The 23,107-nt window shown below is 38.8% G+C and overlaps 1 protein-coding gene across 3 annotated transcripts in view; it reads right to left on the bottom strand.

Annotated features, from left to right (window-relative positions):
- The window catches only part of ASXL3 (ASXL transcriptional regulator 3), a 180,417-nt gene extending 157,733 nt beyond the window's left edge, over window positions 1-22,684 (bottom strand). The window contains exon 1 of one of the 3 annotated variants that reach the window (XM_045456917.1): window positions 22,486-22,684. In XM_045456917.1, coding sequence (XP_045312873.1) covers window positions 22,486-22,539 — 54 coding nt within the window. In that variant the 5' untranslated portion in view covers window positions 22,540-22,684. Of the gene's footprint in view, window positions 1-1,509; window positions 1,912-22,485 lie in introns of those variants that run through there. The other 2 variants (XM_045456921.1, XM_045456919.1) reach the window with 2 other exon arrangements.
- Window positions 22,685-23,107: the final 423 nt, after the last annotated feature.

The following is a 23,107-nucleotide window of genomic DNA, read 5'->3' as shown; positions in this document are numbered from 1 at the left end:
ATGCTTACAGTCATCTATTTAATAATACAGTCTAGAATTTTCCTGAGATTTGAGATAAAGCTCAATAATCTGTGACTTCAAACACTTTCTTATATCTCTTTTTATAATCATCACAACAGCAAATACTTACACAGCGGTGACTCTGCATTAGGCATTATTCCAACATGTATATAAACTCACTTAATCCTCATACCAACCGTCTTACTGTGGAGGGACTGTTATCACCCTCATTTTATGACAGATGAGGTAACTAAGGTGCAATGGAGGTTATTTAGATCTCCCAAAGTCACACAGCTACAAAGTAGTAAGGCCAAGATTTGAAGGGCGGTGGTTCAGTTCTTGGACAATTCCTCCCCCGTTCTCGGTGATTTTCACCATGATCATCATCAGCAGTCCTGAGCATATCTGCAGATGCTTTAGGTGTCTCGTCCCTAAGCTCATATGTCATTATTTCATATCCCATCTAGATTTGATGGATATAATTTCTATGTGACTTTATCACATCTTCTTTAAAAGAAATTTGCACCACTTTATTATTTTTTTCTGCACTATTTTAAAGGGGAAAAACATAATGACATATTTCAAAGCTGAGAAATCATGCCCAGTAGTAAAGGTGCTACCACTCTGACCATGAACATCAGACTAATTTCATGGCAGTTAAAACGCACAGGCAGTCAGTTAACTCCTGTTAGTTGAACGAAGGAAATATTCACTTGTCAGAGGTGTTAAGGTTTTACTATTTCTAAACTAAGAGAATTGTCTTCTATGGAAATTCATATAGTCGCATCAGTTGGTAGTGAAGAAGATCTTCAATGAGTTTCACAAAAGCAAGCATAGAACATACATAGGTTTTGTTGTAGAACCTCTCATAAAAATCTAAACATAATAATATAATTGAGCATAATTAGGTAAAATAATCCAAGTAGTCTTCCCAAGGTTCAATATGATTAATATTATATACTCTAATGAGTTGGGAGTTTATTTTTTTTATTACTATAGACATAATAACTCTAAAAACCTGGTTTGCAGAGAGGAGAATACAACATTATGAAAATTAAGGATCTTAATGTGTATTTTTGTCCACACATGGGAAGCTAAATATTGTCTACATGGAAACCTATGGACAAAGCCAGCATTCTCCTCAAGATAACATTCTAAAGCAGCAATCGGCTGAGACCCCAAATTTCCTTATTTTCGGAATTCTTACAGGGTGCTTGTGTTAGTAACAGAGGGTAGTAACAATGTAATGCTAGAAAGCATTCTGTAATAGAAACATGCTAGGTACTTTTGCAAGAACTTGAATTATGTTAACATATTTCATTCTTACAACCACCTCTCAAGGTAGGTACTGGTGTTACAGAGAAGAGAACTGAGACACAGATGTATGAGTTCATTTACACCAGGCTATTCCCAAGTAAGAAGTCAGCCTGGGGTTCCAACCCATGCCCTCAGACTCCAAGTGTTTCACCATTAAAATATACTATCTTACAGCAAATGGTGCCAACTTACTTGGAGGGTAATTCAGCAAGACTGCTAAAATGTAAAAGGTAGGTGGTCCCATTTGTTCACTTTTAGGAATTTTTCTTACAGAAATCCACAGCCCATTCTGCAGGTTCAATGAAGTATTGTTTGAATTTTTTAAAGCACAAGACATAATCTAAGAGGGAGATAAGTAAATAAATGAAGGCACATACATACCATAAAATAATATACTACCATTGCAAAGAAAATACGCACTGACATAGAAAGATGTCCACGAGAAAGCGAGGAGTAAAAATAAACAAGCCGAAGAACAGGATGTATAGACAAAGCATGTATTCAAATTATGTGGTGTCCTTACACACATACACACGCCCACACACACATCCACACATTAAAATATTCTAGCAGTTAACAAATATTACTCTGGAGAGTGGTAGAAGAGTTCAAGGAGGAAATGGCATACTTTTATTTATATTTGTGTATGTAGAAGCATAAATGCCTTTCATCATCTTTAAATTGTATATTAATACAGTGTGTCATTTAGCTAATTTATGCCAGTATTACATAATATGTTATATAACTTATATAATCTATATACCATATAAAATAATATATACCTAATAAATAATTTAAAAATCAGTTCCAAACATAATAAAAATGAATACTCAAACAGCAACGAAAATCATTATGCACCTTATACTGAAAAGCACAGTGGAGAAAATAAAATCTAGGTATATTGAATTTTTTCTAAAGCAAATATTACTCATCATTCAATAGGAGTCAGGAAAATTCTTCAGTGTTATACTCACAGACTCGTTTGAAATGACACAGCATCCAGATGTAGCTGCCAGAAGGAATTAGTTGCAAAATAGATCTTGAGATAATTGTAGAAAATGACTTTGTTATACAGAATGATTTGATTCTGACCACTTAAATGTTGAAGAATGACAAAGACAAGGATGCTTTCTTTGTCCCAGTTAATAGTAACCTTTTTCTCCTGACTATAGTTACAAAACAACATCACCTCTTCAATAATTCATTGATTTAACAAATATTTACCAAGCACACACATACACCAAAATGAAACACAATAAAACGTGTCACCACCACCTCTAGAGACACCCATCTTCTGGTTTACTATAGTTAGGGAGGGGAGGGTGGCAAACAGCTAATTTACTTAGAAATGGATTTAAAATAAAAGGAAGGAGACCAGGCCATATGCCTTCTTTCATATTCCTTCAAAATGCTAACTTAGTCTATATAGAAAGGACCCTTGCCTACCCCATTTCCAGTGGTGGTATTATATGCAAGTAGTGATAATCATCATGGTATTTTTTTTTCTTTTTGGTCACTGTTTTATTTCTAGTACCTGGCACACAGTAGGCACTCAAAAAACTTGCCTAATGAATGAAAACAAGATGAACAAATGACAAGGAAGAATTGATGTACTGAATTTATTGTCTTGTGGACACAACTCCTTATTCTCTTCTTCTGAAAAATAACATTTCCTACTTTGATTTAAATGCATATTCCTGTAGATACTTAATGATGGGGTGGTGGGATGGCAGGGGTCAGGCACACAAGGAGGGCCAATCATTGATCTTCCCCAGGATACATTACCTAAAAATTCGAGAAAACAAATCTCAGTTCCTTTCTGATATTAACACTATGTGATGAGCGCCTCAGATTTGGTAGAAGCCAAGTTTCTATCTATGTGAAAGAAACCAGGCTCAGAAAAGCAGGCTTCTGTACAGAAACAGAGATGAGGGAGCCCTGGACATGTTCACGCCTTCTTTTCAGATGTTGCTAAGGACCTTTGTTCTCCTATACCGGTGTAGGTTTATACACGTCATCCAATAAATTCTTCTCACTAAATTGGTTAGAGTTGGATTTTAGTCACTGTTCATGACCAAATGTTCATGACCAATCTGTGTGTTATACTAATTACTGAGCCCTTAGTTGGTTCCTTTCACAGGATATTTTTTCAAAGTACAAAATATATGTCTGTAAGCCTGACATTAATTTTTTATTCACTTAGAAGATAAATAAAACAGTACCTACTGCTAAAACTTACTTCTTCTTCATTGGAAACCCAAATTCTTAGTGAAATGAAACTTGGAAATGCAGAATGTTTAGCACTTTGTGAAATACGCACTTTGAACCATCCAGAGACACAGTTAAAAATTTAAAACAACTGTATAAAAGTGGGAACTCACCAGGCAAAGCTAGATATAATTCTAGCAGTAAGAGATTTTTATCTAGAACGCAACTTTGTTAAGCAATAGCTAAAAAACATTCCTCAATCCCAGGCTTCAGCAAAAAGGCCAATATTTTAAAAATATGAAGCAGGTATCCTAATATTTTAGCGATACGACCTAGAGGCCTTCTGAAGGCCAAAAGGCTTATGTGATATGTGCATCCCTGTTTCTAACTGGAATCATGCAGAAAAATCCAGCATAACTGTTTATACAGAAACCGAGTCAAAGATCTCCCACCAGATTCACTGCACTCAATTTACTTAGAATTATGAAGACATAATTTGAGTATCTGCACAAAGATTTATGTAAATACATTCGTGCGGCAATTACTTTTATATTCCACTTGATGTACTACCCACCTCAGTATTAGCCAAGTTTTCCAACCCTCTCCATCCTACCTCCCTTTCTGTCCTGTTTCTTAAACTATGTGCTGGAGGAATAAAGGCCATATTTATCAGGGCACAAAGGAAACAGAACTGGTTTCAATCAGCCGATATTTGTTGATATGAAATATGGGCTGAGTCTCTTTAAGGAGGTAATGGAGCATTAAAACTTACCTTTGCCAACAAAAGACTCTTTATGAAATCAGATAGTCCGTATTGCTTTTGAGACTTCCTCAGTCCTGATTTTACCAGTTGGGTTCTGCAAACTAGTAGGCTGGGAGCTCATTATACTATAATACCACATTTAGATGTCAGAATGAAGAAAAATGATTAGCTCTGATGTGATCAAAATATCTATTCCTTCGAAAGAAACACAAATAAGAATTACCTATTAACCAACTCTAAATTAGTGGTTACATAAAGTCGTACTTAGATTTTTCCCAGAGGTTGCCATTCAGCATTATTAAATTATGCCTGAAGATAAATTAGGCCAGATGTTTTTCTCTTAGATTCACTCAACTACAACAGGAGGCATTAGCCCCACAAAGAACCAAATCCTCCCTGCAGAAGCTATCTGTAGGAAAAGTGTTGAGAGTTCTATTAACTACTCTGACATTCAGGTTTTACGAGATAACTAAGTCTGCCATCAGGTACAAAGAACATACAAGAGAACAAACATTGGGATACTCTGTAGGTATCCTAGTGCAAAGGGGAAATAAACATAAAACACATTATCTCCATATCACTGCAATTAAAACAGGAAAATGAAAGTCTGTTTTGTGACCACAGCAATTCAGAGGTGGCCTTGTCTATGATAATTATAATTAACATGCCCCCATATAAAAGGCCAAAAAAATTTAAAGATAAGGAATACACTGTGAAAATCAATGTCTCCTGCAGATAAATTGTTTCTTAATGAACAATATAATTTAATATGTATGGGACTATGCACTAATAACTCCATCCCTATTTGAGCATATGATTGGTAGAAAATTGGTAGGAAATCTGGTTTTGAGTTTTTGCTTTAGAGCATGGAACAGATACGGTTGTGCACTGGTGAGCCGGAAGGGCTGGACAAACATTGTTCATCTGGTTTTAAGATGCATATGGTCAACACATTCCTTGTGGTGTGAATGGCCGCAGGCTTTCAAGACAAGTTTTCTTCATTTTCCCCCCTTTTCCTACATGAAGGAGTAGGGCTCAATGGGGAGTCTGTCAGCTGTCAGGAGTTTCTGTATGCTATATCTAGAGGAGAGTGGAAACCGGTGGGAACAGCCCGAGGGTGAATGAGCCCTCAATGGAAGGGAAATGTAGACAGGAATCTCTGAGACAGACTGGGAAATATAATCCCTTAGTGGGGGTGCTCCCTCTACCAGCATTGCCCTAGGCCAAAAGAGAGAGAGAAAGAGAGAGAGAGACAGAAAGAGAAAGAAAGAGGTGTTATTACAGTGTCTGCTTTCCTCTTCTCAATGGTTTGGAAATCCAGTCATACCTTTTCAATGAAGCACAATTTGTCTGCAATTGGAAACTTGAACTAATTTAAAATGTCCAGGTGCCCTTTTTCTATCTTTTCAACTATCTTGGAATTCAATTCTCTATTAACAATAATTGTTCTACTCCTTCTGGTTAGAAACTCTTCCTCCTCAGCAGACTGATAAAATGAAAAGCAATTATTTTATAAAGCAAAAATATGAGCAGAATTATCTTAAGATAGAATGTAAAAGAGTTTTCCCTGTAATGAAAATTCCCTATTGTTTACTGGGTTAAAAATATCAAAGAGTACATACTAGAGAGGATGATTTTACAAAGCAATTTCATGTAATGGAGAAGAAAAAAGGGATTTAACCTTCTTTGCCTCACTTGCCTCTTAAGCATGTAATTATGCATTTAGTGTCTCATAAACAAAGGTAAAAGGTGCCCTGCAACAAAAACACCCTTTTTGCTATACAGGCTGTATCTGTCAGGATAGGCAAGGATACAAAACAGGAAGAAAAAACAAAAGAAAAGAAAAAAAAAAAGAACCCTGAAATCTCAGTGGATTAAAACAAATGCTTATTTCTCACTCAACATTTCTATGTCCAACCAAGAACCGGGATGACTGAAATTCCATCTTGTCACCAGCTTCTGTGATCAACACAACCGAGCAAAAAATAAGGGGAATAAAACACTAGCTAGAGGGGACAAAACAACTCACATGGTTAATGCCTAACTTCAAGGGGGCAAGTGCAACCCTACCATTTGTCCCCAAGGAGGAAAAATGAAAGAACTGTGTAGCAGTCTACAGACTAACAAAATAGCCAGTCAACCATTCATTAAAGACAGAGAAAGATTGTTTCAAATAACTTAGAAGACCATCTTTTTTCTTCCCTGTAGACTCTATCCAACACAATTAAAGATAATATGAACCAACACACAGAAAAAAACTGTAACAAAACACTAAAGTTTATTAAAGTCCTATTGTTTGTTTCTCCATCATCCATTTTTCTGGATGACACCTTTCATGGCTTGGGGTTGCTCTTTTCCCTCAAACTGCCTATCATTATCACCTAGTACCAAAGAGAATGAGATAAAATGTCATGAGAAGACAGAGCGGGAAGATGGGACAAATTAAGAAAAAACCTCAGTCTTCACTGCAGCTTTTAACAATGGGAAAAAAATGTTTAACTTTCATGCATCTTGCATTTCCTACTATGAAACTGAACTCAGTAAACAGTGAAGTCTGGGGGAAAAAAAGGCAGAGTCACTGGAAGATTTTTAAAAATGCAGTATCTGTATGTGTTCATTCCCCCCACCTCCCGCTAGCAGTTTTTCTTATTCAGTTACTGGAAGTTGGCTTGTAAAGATAGCATTAGCCAAAAAGTGACAAGATACACGTGTAAAAATTGGAGAAAGGATAAGAACTGGAGAACACTTTTGCATTTGTTTAGTAGTGTCTTTCGTTCTTCTCATTCCCTAATCAAACATCCTGGTGGATTAAAGGTGTTCTTCTCTTTATACATAGTACCATCTCTGCCTAGAGCAGACCACACAAACATGAACACTCGGGACCATCACCTTCATCCAAAATGAGAAAGTATGGCCAAACTTCCACAAGACTGAGGGGGGAAAGGAGGACATGGGGGCAAAGGAAAAGAAGAAATTTCCTGAAGTAGTATCTTTGTTTCACTTAAGCTCTAGAAGAAGAGAAATAGCATTAGATGAATAAACAAGAAGTGACAGCAGTAAGATTGTGATGCCCATATAATTCTACATGAAATAAGGCTCATTCTGCTGATCTCATCTCAATATTCAGAGAAATAAATGAGGATTTACACTACAGAGAAGTTCGCTCTCTTTTGCTAAGCTCAGATCCTCCAAGGGTCATGGTCAACACCATAAAGAAAAGTTGGAATTTAGTTGGTGAATAAAAATATTTACTTACATCCAGAAAGTACCTGGAAGCTTCATCCAGAATTACATACTTTGTGAATTCAGATCCTAAATTGCATTAAACTATGTTATAAATGTTGTATATAGATTATTCATATCGAATGCTAAAACTGGTCTGTGGGGGAAAATAGAACAGAAACCATCTATGGTAGTTTTTAGCCTCTAAGTCAAGAAAATAAATTTCTGAGGAAACAGATGAAAGAAATCTTTAGAACCTTTGCAAAAGCTGCCTTGGCTTTACTATTTTTTAAATATTAAATGAATGTCATAAAAATAATACCAGGACAAATGAATGAGGAAGTATTTACATTAACACACTTAAGGACCAGAGCCCAAAAACTGGGCAGATGTGGATTTGAATCACTGCTCCACTACTTACTAGCTCAGCAAGTTAACTCACCCTCTCTGTAGTAAAGACAAGAGCATTTATAATTTGTTTTCCCAGTATACTTTCCATCTGCTTTTTATTGGTGCTTTTGTGTAATTTTCCTCTGCTCCATGTGATCCTTGTGTGGCAATCAATCATGTTATCTGATCCTGGCCACTGCTGGGAGGGATGAGTACATCAGCCAAGTAGGGCATGGTGAAGACTGCCCTGGGATTAGCATTGAAATAATAATAATAATAATAATAATAATAATAATAATAATACAATTAATAATGAGAGAAAGATTGATTCCTTTTATACTGGTGTGCTAAGCTTAGAGGAGGCAGGTCTGGGGTGCCAGGTACCACCTTCTCTTGCCCAAAACTTGTCTTAAACTCTGCCTGTGTATGAAGACAAGCAAAAAGAAAAACAAAAGTGTAGAGAAAGCAAATACTTTGATGGCATTCTCTAAATGTCTCCATCCACTTAGAACTGAAGTCTACCCTTGGATTTCTCAGTTATGTGAGCCTTTTTACTTAAACTAGCTTGAGTTAAATTTATTTCACTTTCAACTGAGAGAAATTCAACTAAGAAACATTCTAAGTCTAAATTTCTTCACTTAAAAAAATGTGGTTAATATTATAATGTGTCTTTGTAGGTTTGCTCTCAAGATTAAACAATATAACACATATAACAAGTTAGGGCAGTGTCAGGCCTATCAGTACCCAATAAGCATTATTTCTTACTAGCCATTATTATTAATTAGTGTCACTTTAGTAACAGCAATATTTTATGACAATTGACATACTAAGGCTCATTCCTTTGTTATACAAGATTCTTATACTCTTAAAAGGAAGCTATGACACCAAGCTTATAAATATTTTACTTATATGTAAAAGGAGGTTATTTACTCTGCAAACATTTCCAATCTTCACTGTTAATCAATGTACTAGAAAATTCTTCTGTTGGTTTGGAAGTCATAGCAAGCCTTTATAAAACATCATTGTACCTTATTAAAATCAAATACAGAAGAAGGTTACTTTTAGGCTATTGAATTCCTACTACACTACATAACTTTAAATTTATAGCAAAGTATCTCTTGGGCCCTAAGAGGGTTTTTTTTTTTTAAAGTTAATTTCCCAAAGGTCAAGGTCCATATCTTATTACATTCCCAAGGCACCTAACATATTAATGGCAGGAACTGAATATTTTCCAGTGCCATTAAGCATGATGACTATCAAATTATTATCCCAAAGTAGTAAAAGGTGCTAGTGAGCTGAAAGTAGACACAGGCTTTCAAAATCCATCAGCTGTCCAGTTGATTCTTGGGAAATTTGATCCCTTCTCTAGATTGTACAGTGCCAATTTAGCATGGCACAGAAATAAATCAAAGAGACATAAGTTTTATAGTTCTACAAATCTGTTGCAAACTTTTAGACTTAGCTCTAACAGCTCCCCTGAACAACCCTCTTTGACTTCTTCACTTTATTCAACTATAATCAGCAACATCTTAAAATAAGGTAGTGCATTAGGCACTCAGGAAACAATTATAAACAAGTAAACAACTAATTATAAACATTGTCACAACTACAAAGTGCTTTCAGAACACATAAAAGCTTCTCAAGGGAGACTGAAATCTGAAGAAAGCACAGGAATTTACCAGATAAAAAGAAGAAGGGGTGGGTGGAGGATGTTACACAGAGAAGAAACAACGTGAACAAAGTTAAGGGAATGTACGATAAATTCGCAGTACTTTTATATGACTAGAGAAGAAAATCAAGCAATGAAACTGGAGAAGTATGAATGAAACAAGCCTATAAGATGTTGACACAAGTGGGCTATACTCCTAAATAAAGGAAAGCTAATAAAGGTTTTTGAAAAAGTCGTACTTTGTATATATTGCATATGCCCATGTGGCCACTCCAGATTCACTCTCTGCCTTCCTCCACCCAGCTCTGTGACCCAGCAGACTGACATCTATACATTTTCTCAACAGAGATCCTTGTCCTCGGACTTCTGGATGGGTTCAGCCAACAGGAGGTCAAGTGGAGATCAGCAAATAGAAGGGAGAGAAGTCGGCGTACTGATGTGATGAGTGCCCCCAGCAGGGGTGAGGGCTGGCAGTGCTGATATCCCACTACCTCTGGTCACAGTTTGTGTCAGGCACCATTCTCCTATAATCACAACCCACATCACTGCAGTACCCACTCCCTACTCTTTTTGGTCCCTCAAGTCTAAGGGGAGTGACAGCCTCTTGCTGGTGATATCCCTGATTTGCCTCACCCTGATTTGTTCTTTTCTTTAACTGTGCCCTAACTTTGCTTAATCACCCCTTTAAGATAATGTCATCTGTTTCCTACAGAAATTAAGTCAGCCTCAAGGGGTACCATAAACCAGTTTCACCTTTAAAGAAGTGGTTATGGATGCAATAAGAAGAATAATTCTGAGTGGAGGCAAGCCCGTAGTCAGTGAAATCAGTTACAAGGTTGTTACAGCCACTTATGAGAAAAGGAAAACTACCAGGCATGAACATTAACTGGCATCTTCTAATGTCAAAACTATACTAAGTACGTTATACACATTACCGTATTTAAATATTCCAACCACTCTTTTATGTTATTCCCTTTTAATACACAATGGAAAAATTGAGAAATGTTAAATAATTTGCCCTAAGTCAAATACATAGTAAGTGGCAGAATTGAGACTGAAACATTATCTGCCTGACTTTCAGGCCTGTCATTACTCTATATTCTTTTCCTAACCTATATATGCCTGTATCAAAGTAAATTACAGTGGAAACGGATATAAGTGTAGGATGTAAGAACAAGGATTTGAAGATTTGAAGAAAAGGAGGTAGAACTGTGGAACTCAGTGATTACTGGATAAAAGGGAAAAAATACAAAAAGGAATTAATGATGACAAGAATGTTTCTGTCTTGAACAACTGTGAGGATGGCTTTCCCTGAGAGATGAGAGGAAGAGCAGACTTGCTGGGAGTAGGAGGTGGTGAAGAAATGAAGCATTTGGTTTTAATCTTGTTGACTTTATCACTGCTATGAAGACACAGATGGAGAGGTTTCCACTATGGTACTGAAGAGGCCATATACACCTTTTCATCAGTGCCTAATAACTGAGGTGTAGATACAGGAGCCAGAGTCTGACAATTAAATGCATCTGCCTGTGATTTGAATCTTGAACCTGGATGCACTGTCAGCAATGGCAGTGTCCTATGATAATGCTAAGTCACAGTGGTGACCATTAATGATGCCCATAGCAATATCCCAACTAGGCTATTCTTGTAGCATGACTGTGTGTGTGTCTGCTACCCAGCCTCTATTGATCCTTGACTATTTTTCCAGCCTGGTGTTTGGATCTTTCTGAATAATTATATGAACTACTTTATGGTTTCCAAAAGACTCTGTTCTACTTAAGTTACCAAGACTTGTTTTCTGTTTCTGTTGCTTTCAACCTGTAATTCTGACTGATAAAGCTAACACATTCATTGCTGTATCTTGTTCAGTATTATGGAGGTCCTTTTTGCTTTGTTCTTAAAGCATTTCCAAACCATAAGCTGAATATACTAAACTATTAGATGTTGAGTCAACTCTCAAAGATTTCAAAGAATTCATGATCTGGTGGGGATGCAATGCAAAAATTAAGTTTCTGTACTACAACATGATTAAAATTTTAAAACATAAAAAAGCACAAGTATACTCTAAAATACACACACACACAAATACACACACAGTATCATGGAAAATAAATAAATCTATCCAAAAACACTTAAGATAGAGTATTAAAACTACAGAACTTCAAGGATAAAGAGAACTTGCAAGAACTCCCAGACACAAAAGCATATCACCTCTTAAAAACTAACAAACTCTCCTCAGCCATAGTATCACAACCACTGACACAAGAACATAATGAAGAAACATTTCCAAAATATTAAGGGTAAAAATTGTCAGTTAAGACTTTTGTAACTAGCTAAATTATCACTCAAAGGTGACAACATTGTACCTTTTAGTTTTTTCCTATCAGGTTCTTTACTTTTATTTTAATAAAAGATGTGCTGAGGGGCACCTGGGTAGCTGAGTCGGTTAAGTGTCTGACTCTTGATTTCTGCTCAGGTCATGATCTCAGGTCCATGGGATCAAGCCCCCGCATTGGGGAATCTCTGTGTCTCCCTCTCTCTTTACCCTTCCCCCTTTCTTTTTCCCTCTCTCTCTGCACCTTCCCTACTCTCTCTCTCTCTCAAAATAAATACTTAAGTTTAAAAGAAAAAAGATGTGCTGAGCTGTGTTAGAGATCACTTTTTGAACTGTAATCTACATATTTGGGGGATAATCTTCCTAAAGGCTGCTCTTGGCCACTTTTATACACCAAATCTGGACTGTGTTCAGATTAAATTTATGAGGATAGGAAAGATTTAGGGAGAGAGTATGAATTACAGGGAGAGAATGTAGCAATTTGCTCATGGTTCTCTTTTTAAATTCTTATAACTTCATGGGAGTCTATAATTTCTTCAAAATGTTAAAGTATAATAAAAAAATATTTCTTAAGGGGTGGGCAAAACAAAAACATTTCAGATATACAAAGACTGTTAACAAACCCAGAGCCCCTCATTAAAAAAAGGGGGGGGGGTGCCTGGGTGGCTCAGTCGGTTGAGCGTCCAACTTCAGCTCAGGTCATGATCTCACAGCTTGTGAGTTCCAGCCCCACATAGGGCTCTGTGCTGACAACTCAGAGCCTGGAGCCTGCTTCAGATTCTGTGTCTCCTTCTCTCTCTGCATCTCCCCCACTCGTACTCTGTCTCACTCTCTCTCTCAAAAGTAAATAAACATTAATTTTTTTTTAATTTAAAAAAAGGCTGTTACAGGAGGCAATTTACCAAAAAAAAAAAAAAAAAGAGAGAGAGAGAAAGCATGATTCAAGAAATAGAGTTGAGCACAGAGGCAGATAAAATGTTGAAAATTCACTTCCTCTTGATAAATTTAATTAACTACCTCTGTTGTGTTTTAAAAGAATACAAAATAAATCTACATAAGGCAGTAGAAGTTAGAACATTTGTTGTGATGTATAATGGACATGTGAAATTCTTCATGTCATGAGGAAAAGCAATCACAATTGTTTCCAATATTGAAAAGGGCTTCCTATGACCTGTTGTTCTTTAACATGAAGATAATCACAAGAGTTTTTAAGCAGAGGAATGATTCAGTAAGATCAGATCTACTAGAAAGAGAAATACAGCCTCTGTAAGATTTTTAAAAGTAGAGACAAAATTTGTTGGAAGGTCAGAACTATGTAAAATTTAGTGAATGAAAAGAGGAAGAGCTAAATGTGAGCTATAATTAAGACAGAATTTACAACTCCCCGCAGACACCATATGTTTAGGTACACATAGATAAGTTTCCCCCATCCCAGACAAGAACGTGGTCACATTTCTCTTTGTGTGCCCAACGTACACTTTTGTGGGAAGTATCTAATAAATGTTTGTACTAGATACATTTCATCTAAAATCTCCAGAATATGTGGAGACACACAAAGGATTTGTTAATATAAGTCCAAAATATAGGGAAAGCTCAAAGATGGAGCTCTCATCATGAGAGAATTGCCACCAAGGAAGGGTTAGATGGCCAAAGGAGAGGAGGAAAATGAAAATACAAAGGAGAGGGAAGGCAACATTCTGAGATACACCAACACTAAAGCGGAAACTGATAGAAGGAGAAGCAAGCAAGCCTAAGAATGGTGATGGAAAGAGAACAAGGAGAATATCAGAGAGGTTTGTTGCAAAATGACTTAATTTAATTTCTTGGATTGTTTTAAAAGAGATAAGAAATTAAACAGAAAGGATTTAGGAAAAGACTGCTTCTGGTTGCAAGAATTTGAAGACATAACATATTTTCAAGTAAAGAGATTCCCTTATAAATACTTTTTAAAATAAGATCATCTATTGTGTGCGCCTGGTGGAGGGAAGTTTAGGCTGGAAGGGGTGATTTGGTCTTTGTCCTGTTTTGGCAGGGAGCTCCCAAAACCTTGGAATTTCTTGTGTTGAGAATGATAAAAGAATCTTTCATGACGCTAATGAGGTGACTCCTGGAAAGCACCTAAGGATGGGGTCTGGTTGGCAATAGAGCCAACCGTATGATTAGAAGGTTGGAACTTTCAGTCCCACCCCCTGACCTTGGGGAAGGGAACAGGGGCTGGAAGTCGAATCAAGTGCCAATGACCAATGACTTAACCAATCGTGACTATGTACTGAAACCTCCAGGAAAACCCAAAGGGGCAGAGTTCGGAGAGCTTCTGGGTTGGTGAGCACGTGGAGATGGAGAGTGCCTCACCTGGAGAGGCATGGAAGCCCCAAGCTCTTTCCCCATATCTTAGCCTATGCATTTCTTTCATCTGGCTGTTCCTGACTTATATCCTTTATAATAAACCAGTGATCTAGTAATTAAAATGTTTCTCTGAGTTCTGTGAACTGTTCTAGCAAATTAATCTAACCTGAGAAACAGGTCATGGGAAGCTCTGATTTACAGCTGGTTATAAGTACAGGTAGCAACCTAGACTTGCAACTGGCCTCTGACGTCCATGGAGTCATTGGAACTTCCAGTCTATAGTCGGTAGGTCAGTCAGAAGCACAAGTAACAGCCACCAGGACTTGCTCTTGACTTCTGAAGGGGGTAGGGGACAACACTTACAGGACTGAACCCTTAACCTGTTGAATCTGATGGTGTCTCTGGATAGATAATGCTAGAACTGAGTTGAATACTCGGATACCCTGATAGTGTCTGAGAATTGCTTGTTGAATGTGTGAGGATCCCTTCCCTCACTGAAACTGAGTTTCAGAGCACTGAAAGGGCATCATACAGAGTCCTGATGGTCCAGACAACAACTCAGTTATTCAGCCTTGTCAACAAGGTCTTGACAGGAGTGCCTGGTTAACTCAGTCAGTTAAGCATCCAACTTTGGCTCAGGTCATGATCTCATGGTTTGTGAGTTTGAGATCCATGTGGGGCTCTGTGCTGACAGCTCTAAGCCTGGAGCCTACTTCAGATTCTGTGTCTCCCTCTCTCTCTGCCCGTCCCCCACTCATGCTCATGCTCTCTCTCTCTAAAATAAATAAGCATTAATTTTGTTTTTTAAAAAAGGTCTTCATATGTGTACAAATTATATATGCAGTCATTTACCTTTGACATTAAAAAGAAATTAAGAATAACCAATGGCTTCACTATATCATGCATTCTCTATGACTGATCTGGAAAATAAGCCCAAAGATCCTACCTCAATTTCTAACTCTTTGAAACTGTAAAATAGGTTCTAATGCCTTATAGTTAACAAAATCTTTGAAATGTCATGTCTTCTGAATAAGGTGAAGAGGGTCCATCCTATTTTCCCTCCCTTAGGTCATAAATAATATATTCAGAAATCAACAACCACATAACTGAAGAATAGAACCCTTGTCAAATAGCAATTTTGGAATTCTTTTAAACAGCATTACATAGTTTTTCATGGACTAACTTATGCTAAAGACATGCAAAATAAACCCATGATAAATAACTATTATAAAATAAATTATACATCTATATACCTAGAAAAATTTTTTGCAAGTTCTGTGTCCACTAAGTATAGATTGCACTGCCTTGCAAGATTCCTGAGGTTCTAAAAGTTCCACCAAAGACTAAGGTCTTGGATGTCATTTAAGTTATACATTTTAGCTATTAAAGCCAATGTTCTGACAAGCCCTTTGGCTCTAACCCCAGGGCATGCATTTGCCTTAAACCACATAAGAATGTGTCAGAGGGCTATATGTCAATCAACCAGGAGAAGTGCCTATTCCCAATTTAATGTTGTCAGTTGCTGACATTAAAACCAGCAACAGTTAATTGTTACCCCTTCAAGTGGGAATACTGAGGGGAGAAGAGAGGTAGGTGTCTAAGTTCAGGCTGATAAAGCTGTTAATTGCTACCCTTTTATGTAGATTTGTTTAATAATGAAAACAATGTGGCTAATCATATAATGTTTCTATTTGTTCCCCAAGGGCTCTTCAGGGAAAGTTTCAATCCGGGCTAGATTTCCACAGCTACCAACTGTGCAGGGACAAAAGCAGAACAATCAAGGCACTCAGTGCTGGCAAATAGCTGAAAGTGGTTCTATACAGATGCCCCTCCTCCTTGCCCTATCAGAAAGGAGCCAGGATCTGCTATGGACAACCTTTGCAGGAGGGGTGCCGGGAGGATTTTAAACTATAAATTAATGATAATAATAATTTCGTGCAGGTACTTAATGAAAAGGAAAGAGAGAGAGAGAGAAATGAAAAGCAGGCAATCTGAAAAGCAGGAAATAATAAGTCTGATGTAGGCTTGGATCCTCCCTATGTCTCCATGCAACAAATCAGTTAAATTCACATCATTTAAAGTGCCTGTGTTAGTTTCTACAAATCAGAGAGACACGACACAGTATTTTTTTTTTTTAATCCTGTGCCAGCCTTGCTCCTTATAGACAGGGTGATGATATTGGGCATATCATTAAACCACACATTTGGAGACTGAGTTACTGAAATAACCCTAGCTACCTACTGATCTCAAGAGACAGTGCCCTCTGTATGTTTTCTACAAACGGAATGCATATTACTCACTGATGTTTACTTTGCATCATTTGGCAAAGGCAATGGACAGAATAAAGTTGTGTTATTTGAAATAAAATATTTCTAACATCAATTTTGTTTTCAGACTCTATTATCAAGTAACGGAAGCATTCAGAGACATCCCCAGACCACTGGTGTCCCCTCTCTGTATAAGAGAGTCATTCTATTTTGTGTTTTTGAAAAAAAAAATCCTACTTCTACTAGCACCTATCTCACCAGCCCCATGCAACAACTTACACGGTCCAACTGTCCTAAAATCACTTGCAAATCCCCTCCCCCCAATCTGGCCACAATGTAATTTTCAACTTTATTGAGTGCCTACCCTCTCAAGTCTTCAGATATTTCTAGACTTGTCTGCGCGTTGCCTCCTGAACCCGTCCTCTGGCCTGTGGGGCTCTCTTCTTAGAATGTGCTCCTCTCATGACCTGTTCAATCTTACTCATATTTCAAGGACAAGCCCAATTTCACCTAATCCGCTAAGCCTTCTGCAGTCCCCTCATACCACACGGCTTCTCCCTTCTGTGAATCTGTAAACTAGCACCTGCTTGATCATTCATGTGACACCTACAGATGGTGTCTGCTCAGTCTTCCTCCAGTGTTCCTCGTCTCCTCTACTGAACTCAACACTCCTTGAAGATGTGTATCTTCGTATCCTCCCTAGCATTCGAGCTGTCTATGGAGAAACCCTCAAAAAGGTTAGGGACCATACCGCACATTCCCAGTGCATTTCAGTGAAAGTTGACACTATTACATAATTAAACATTAAACTTCATTACTTTGTAAGTTTGCTTTTCGGTGGTGAAATTCCTTTACAGGTATGACTCTACAAGTCTAAAAGTGAGAGCATGCCAAGAGTCCATTTCTGACATCCGAGGAATCATCTGCTACCAAAGAATTTCTTGAAGAAGAGAAAAACTTAAGAAACAATCAATTCTTAAAATTCCCTTTCATGTCAGCATGAAATAAAAAACCAACAACCTAAACACTAGGCCTAAGTTCACATTTCTCATTTATTTCAAACACGTTTTTCCCAACTGGAAACTCAAAACAGGCAGAGAGACTGCTAAACTCTTTTCCATCTTTCAAATTGCAAAACGAAAATTTAGGTTCCACATCTGAAAGAAGAGATGATGAGATGCAAACATAAAGAGATGATGTTACATGTACGGATGATAGAAAACAGCTGAATCAAACCAATGGAAATGTAAGCGAATGAAAATAAAACTCCATTTGCCAAACACGTTAGCCAGGCTCATAAGCCAATAATCACCGTCACGATTATGCTCATATGCACCTTTGGGGCTTACCTCAGATCACAAGTCAAAACGTTCTCAACTGTGAAGGCCTGATCAAAACCTGAAATCTAAGCACCAGCAGCACAGTGAGAAAATGCCAAAACCAGTACCAATGCTCTCTCCTCCATCCCATGTTCATCATTCCTGAATAATTATATTTATTTCTAAAACACAAAGACAAAAGACAAGGCAACCAGTTAAGTTAACAATTATGAATTGTTTTCTATTTTAACAGCTACCAATGCCATTTGGCTTTATTTCACAGAAACCCTAAGAGTTTATTTAGCATATAATGCATTATGCAAAAGAATGTCTGTGCTAAAGATTCACACAGATTTCCTTTAATTAATAACCCCCACTTAATTTTTAATAGAATATGATTTACAAAATTTCAATTTACTTAAAACCTTCAGTAACTCTGCTATGGCATAAAGAGATATGTATCTGTTTTCTCCTAAGAATGAGGCAAATTTGCCATTAAATTTTTTTCCCCAAAGGTCACCTTGAACTACAAAAAAAAAAAAAAAAAAAAAAAAAAAAAAAGCCCTACTAATAGTCATTATCTTTGGGAATGTACCTAAACTACAAGCAAATAAATCAGCCATGTTACCAAGCACAAAGCTATTGAAGATTGTTAAGATTTATTTTCAGGTGCCAGTGAGACTAAACAAAGATTGTAAGGAATGAAACAAACAGAAGAAACCCAGGGAACAAATTAATACATTGAATCATTATCTTACCAGCAGCATTCCCTATAGAACAAAGTGATGAAACTATCAAAAAGCACTTCTCAAAGCAACATTTTCGCATGTCAAAAAAAAAAAAAAAAGAATTAACCTAGAATAAATATATAAATAACAGTATGTTCTGTGTTAAGCCAGTAACAAAGAAACCCCTTAGTGCAGTAAAACAAAGTCTTGTCAATCCCCATTTTTTACAAAGAAGCATGAAGATCCTTTCACAATGGTTTAAACTGTATTTATAGTAACAGAGTGAAGACTTGAGATAAAAGTCAAAAGGATTAAAGTCAAAGCCCCAGCTCGACATGAGTTATGGTTTTGATTTTTATTCTTATTGTGGTCTACAAATATTAAGACAGAAGATACTTCCATGTGATTGTGGGATCCTCTGAGACTCTATAACCTTAGAAGAGCAGATAAAACGAATGAAAATGCATCTGGTTTGGGAGCAGCCTCCATATTAAATGGCAATGCGCAAAGTAACCACCACAACTGCAGAAGGCTGAGGGGGAGTGGGGAGGCTGAAGGCTGAAATTTCTGCAATTGATGCAGGGCAGGAAAAAAAAATGAAAAGAAGAAAGAAAAGAAAAAGAGAAAGAAAAAAAAAAGATGTGGTATTACTGCTTTAAAATGGCACCCTGTTAATAATCACGACATTCCTGAAAATACAGAAAAATTATACTACCATTCCTTCTTTCCTGAGCTAAGCAAGCTCACCACATACACACACTACATACTTCTGCAAGAAAACTGGTAGGGCTTGATAGCTGCATCTCTATCTAAAGCAAAATCCCTGGAGTTGCCACTCAGAGTTTGCAGATTTACGAACCATACACTTTTCTCACAAAGAAAGAAAACAAAATTTCTGTTGTCGACTCGAAGTTCTTACTCTACAGAGAACCATTCTTCTTCCATATTTTTTTTTCTTAAAAATGAATGCAAAACTACATTTAAACATAAGCTTTTGGTCACAGTTCAAAAAATGTATTTTGCATTTCCTCTCCCGAAACCCTCTCTTTCAAGATAATCTCTCTCTCACGCACACTCTCCAGTAGGAGATATATATTATATACTGTATGATTGGAAGGTTATTCTTAATATTAATTTGGATACTCTCTCCTTTCAGTTCCTATATTGCAAGAACCACATGCATATTTTCTGTTCATCCTTAGTCTCTACTTTTAAAATCAGACACCTGGTTTAATACTTGATGTCTCGAGAAAAGGCTAAAAGTCCTTAATAACAACAACCACAGCAAAAGCAGCAGAGGCAGTGTAAAATATGTAACGATAGTATTTTTATATCACAGAAATGCCCTCCCAAAAGGCATTACTTTTTAAATGAGTGTAAATTAAAATTATAAGAGTAAAAATGGTTTTCATGCAAGTTGGTAAGAGTTTAAGTCTGTATGTATTCATGTAATCATAAAGAAAATACTGAAAAGTCACAATTGCCCAAATGGATCCTTTTCTCTTTTACTCACGAAGTAAGCTAAGAATGATCATAAAGCCACACTTACAAATCACAAATTCCTGAGAAAGATATTTCCAGTACAATTACTTGCTATTTCATTCAGTATTTTATTTCAACTGTCACATTTTGAATACATACACATTTGTGCAACTACCAGGGGAAAAATAACTTGAACCAAATTGAAAAATTACCATAACTACTAGTTCAATATGTCTGGTTAAAATAGAGACATCTGGTCTATCATTAATTCTTTTGTGTTGATGACTCCTAGTGTGTCTTTTCCCATCAATGAACTTTGCAAGAGGAAAAGGCAACTTTTAACAAAAAGATGCGACTCAAAAATCCATCTCAAGATTTATCAATACAGATCTATTATGATTAGATCAAATAAAGCACAGTCCTTTCAGGAACAGTAACAAATACTGTTGAATACAAATGGTTAGCTTTAAATTCCATCAGAATAATGTTATTTATTAAATAATTCTCTGCAAGCAGATATAGGTAATTCATGAATCATTATTTTAAAATATTTATAAGTCAACTCTTTCGCTTGTTTAAAACACATACACTGAAGCTCTATAATAATACTTGATTGCCACTCCAAGGAAACTGAATAATGCATTTTCAGAAGCCCTGCACACCCCCACACAATTCTGAATTAATGGCTGAGCAAACAATAAGTAATGTACTATGCTCTAGCAAAAATTCAGTGATAACATCAATCTGGCATCTACTTAACACGTACTGCTTACTTTTCACATATTCCTCACAGATAAGTTTCCTTTCCCAGATGCAGTTCATTAGACAATGACTATCACCTGCCCATTCATCCACAGACAGTGAGTGATTCAGTAATTAACACAATCACAGATAAGGGGAGAAATCATAACATACACTACTACAAATTAAGAGATGAGGTAAAGGGGCCTAGCCACTCCAGCTTCCAATAACTAGACTGCAATTAAAAAGGACTTTTGTCACTTCTTCCTAGGGTAATAGGGTCAATTATTTAAAACCCCTTGCTCCAATCCAGAGACAAACCAGTAAGGCCCTTCAACAAAACTCAGATAATTACTTTTGACAAATGTTCTCCTTGAGCATGATGTAGTTACTCAAAAGCTTTAAAAACAAAACAAAACAAAACAAAACAAAAAACAACCCACAGTCATAGTAAAACAATCTTTACAAAGTCAACCCAATAACATGTTCTTTGGTCTCGCCCCCCCCTACCGCCCCCCCCCCCATATTGCATGCAGTCTGCCTTCTTTCAGCCAATTTATAAAAGATAGTAAGTTGCTAAGTAAATATTTAATTTATGCAGCCGAAACCCTGAAAGGCTGAGCTTCAAATGTAATGCTTTGCATTCCCGTGAGGCACACAGTACAGAAATATCCTTTTTAAAAATCCGTTTACAGCTGTCCTTTAAAAGAAGAAAAAGAAGAGAGAGAAAGAAAAAAGAAAGAAAGAAACCCACACATACACATGCATCAAACCAAAGACGCCGACGCCCCTCTGCCAACCAGCATTTCTATAGAGACATTCTTTCGATGATTAAAACGTAAGCTCCGAAAGGTTAAAGAAAAGCAGCCAAGTAACACCGCCCAGGAAGCCAGCATTAAAACACACCTAGCTGCACACTCTTAATAACCTCCCACTACAAATGACACTGACCCAACTTCACCAAACACACACACACTCGCCCCGACACACACACTCACAAATTGCACACACGTGCACAGAATGTACACACAAACATCGAGCAGAACACAATACCTACAAAACACAAACGAACTTGATCCACACAAAACATGCACGTATCAGTGTGCATACATAATGCACACGACGCGGCACACGGACACGCACGACCTAGCCCACATGCACACGCCCCACAAGTCCGTGTCGGACACACACCGTGCATGCACGTGTAAAATGTATGAACTCACAAACGCCGAACACACACACAGACCGTGCACAGAGAGTTATTGATGAAATTCCGGGAGGTGGAGGGGCCGGGAGGGAGTGGTAATTGCCACACAAAGGTCTCCGGAGCGGCAGAGAGGGAAGTCGAGCGGGCCGAGCGCTCGGAAATTCACCCGCGGCGAAGGCACAGCCGAGCCCCGAGAGCGAAGTACCGGGAGAAGTGTCCCGGGCGGTCCCGGGCGCCGCTGGCGCGGGGCTCCCCGAGATAATCGCTGCGCCCCTCCGCGCGCGCACGCACACACACACACACACACACACACACACACACACACAGGGGCCCCTGGGCGAGCCCACTCCCGCAGAATAACAAAGAGCAGGAGCCCGGCGAGCGGGCGGCGGCTCGGGCTGGAAGTGGCCGTCTCCGCCGCCGCGGGCCGGCGCGGGGCGAGCGGCGGGGCCGGCGGGACGCGCGGGCGGCGGGCGGGGGGCGGTACGTACCAGGCGGGCAGCCTCGGCCCAGGTGCGGTCCTTCTTCTTCCTCTTGTCTTTCATGTTTGCATCTCATTGATGGTTCTGATGATGACGTGGGGGATTCCACGGGGTGCTCGGGGTTCGGGCGCGGAGACAATGACCCAGTGACCCGGTGACCCGCACTCGCTCCGCGGGGGGAGGCGCGCGGGCGGCGGCGGCGGCGGCGGCGGCGGGTGGGAGGGATGGAGCGAGGGGGTGGGGTGGGGTGGGTGGGGGCGCGCGGGCGGCGGCGGCGGCGGCGGCGGCGCGCGGCGGGCGGGCGGGCCGGGGGCGGGGGCTGGGGCGGCGGCGGCGGGGCCGGGGACAGGGGCGGGGGCGGCGCCGGCCGGGCTCGCTCGTGCGGGGCTCGCGCTGCGCCGCCGCCGCGGCCGCCGCGGTGACAGCTCCGGGGATGCTCGGCTCGGCCCCGCTCACAACAATACACTCTGACGTCACGGGGAATGGCGACGCGGCCGCACACTCGCCGCGCTCACACTCGCCGCGCTCACACTCGCCCTCTCGCGCGCGCACACCCGCGCACACTCGCCGCGCGCCCCCCACTCCAGCCACGCCCTGAAACCCTCGCGAGACCCCTCTCCCTCCAGCCCAG

Source organism: Leopardus geoffroyi, chromosome D3, assembly GCF_018350155.1.
Source record: "Leopardus geoffroyi isolate Oge1 chromosome D3, O.geoffroyi_Oge1_pat1.0, whole genome shotgun sequence".
NCBI classification, from domain to species: Eukaryota; Metazoa; Chordata; class Mammalia; order Carnivora; family Felidae; genus Leopardus; species Leopardus geoffroyi.
This window is presented reverse-complemented; position numbering and strand designations above follow the sequence as displayed.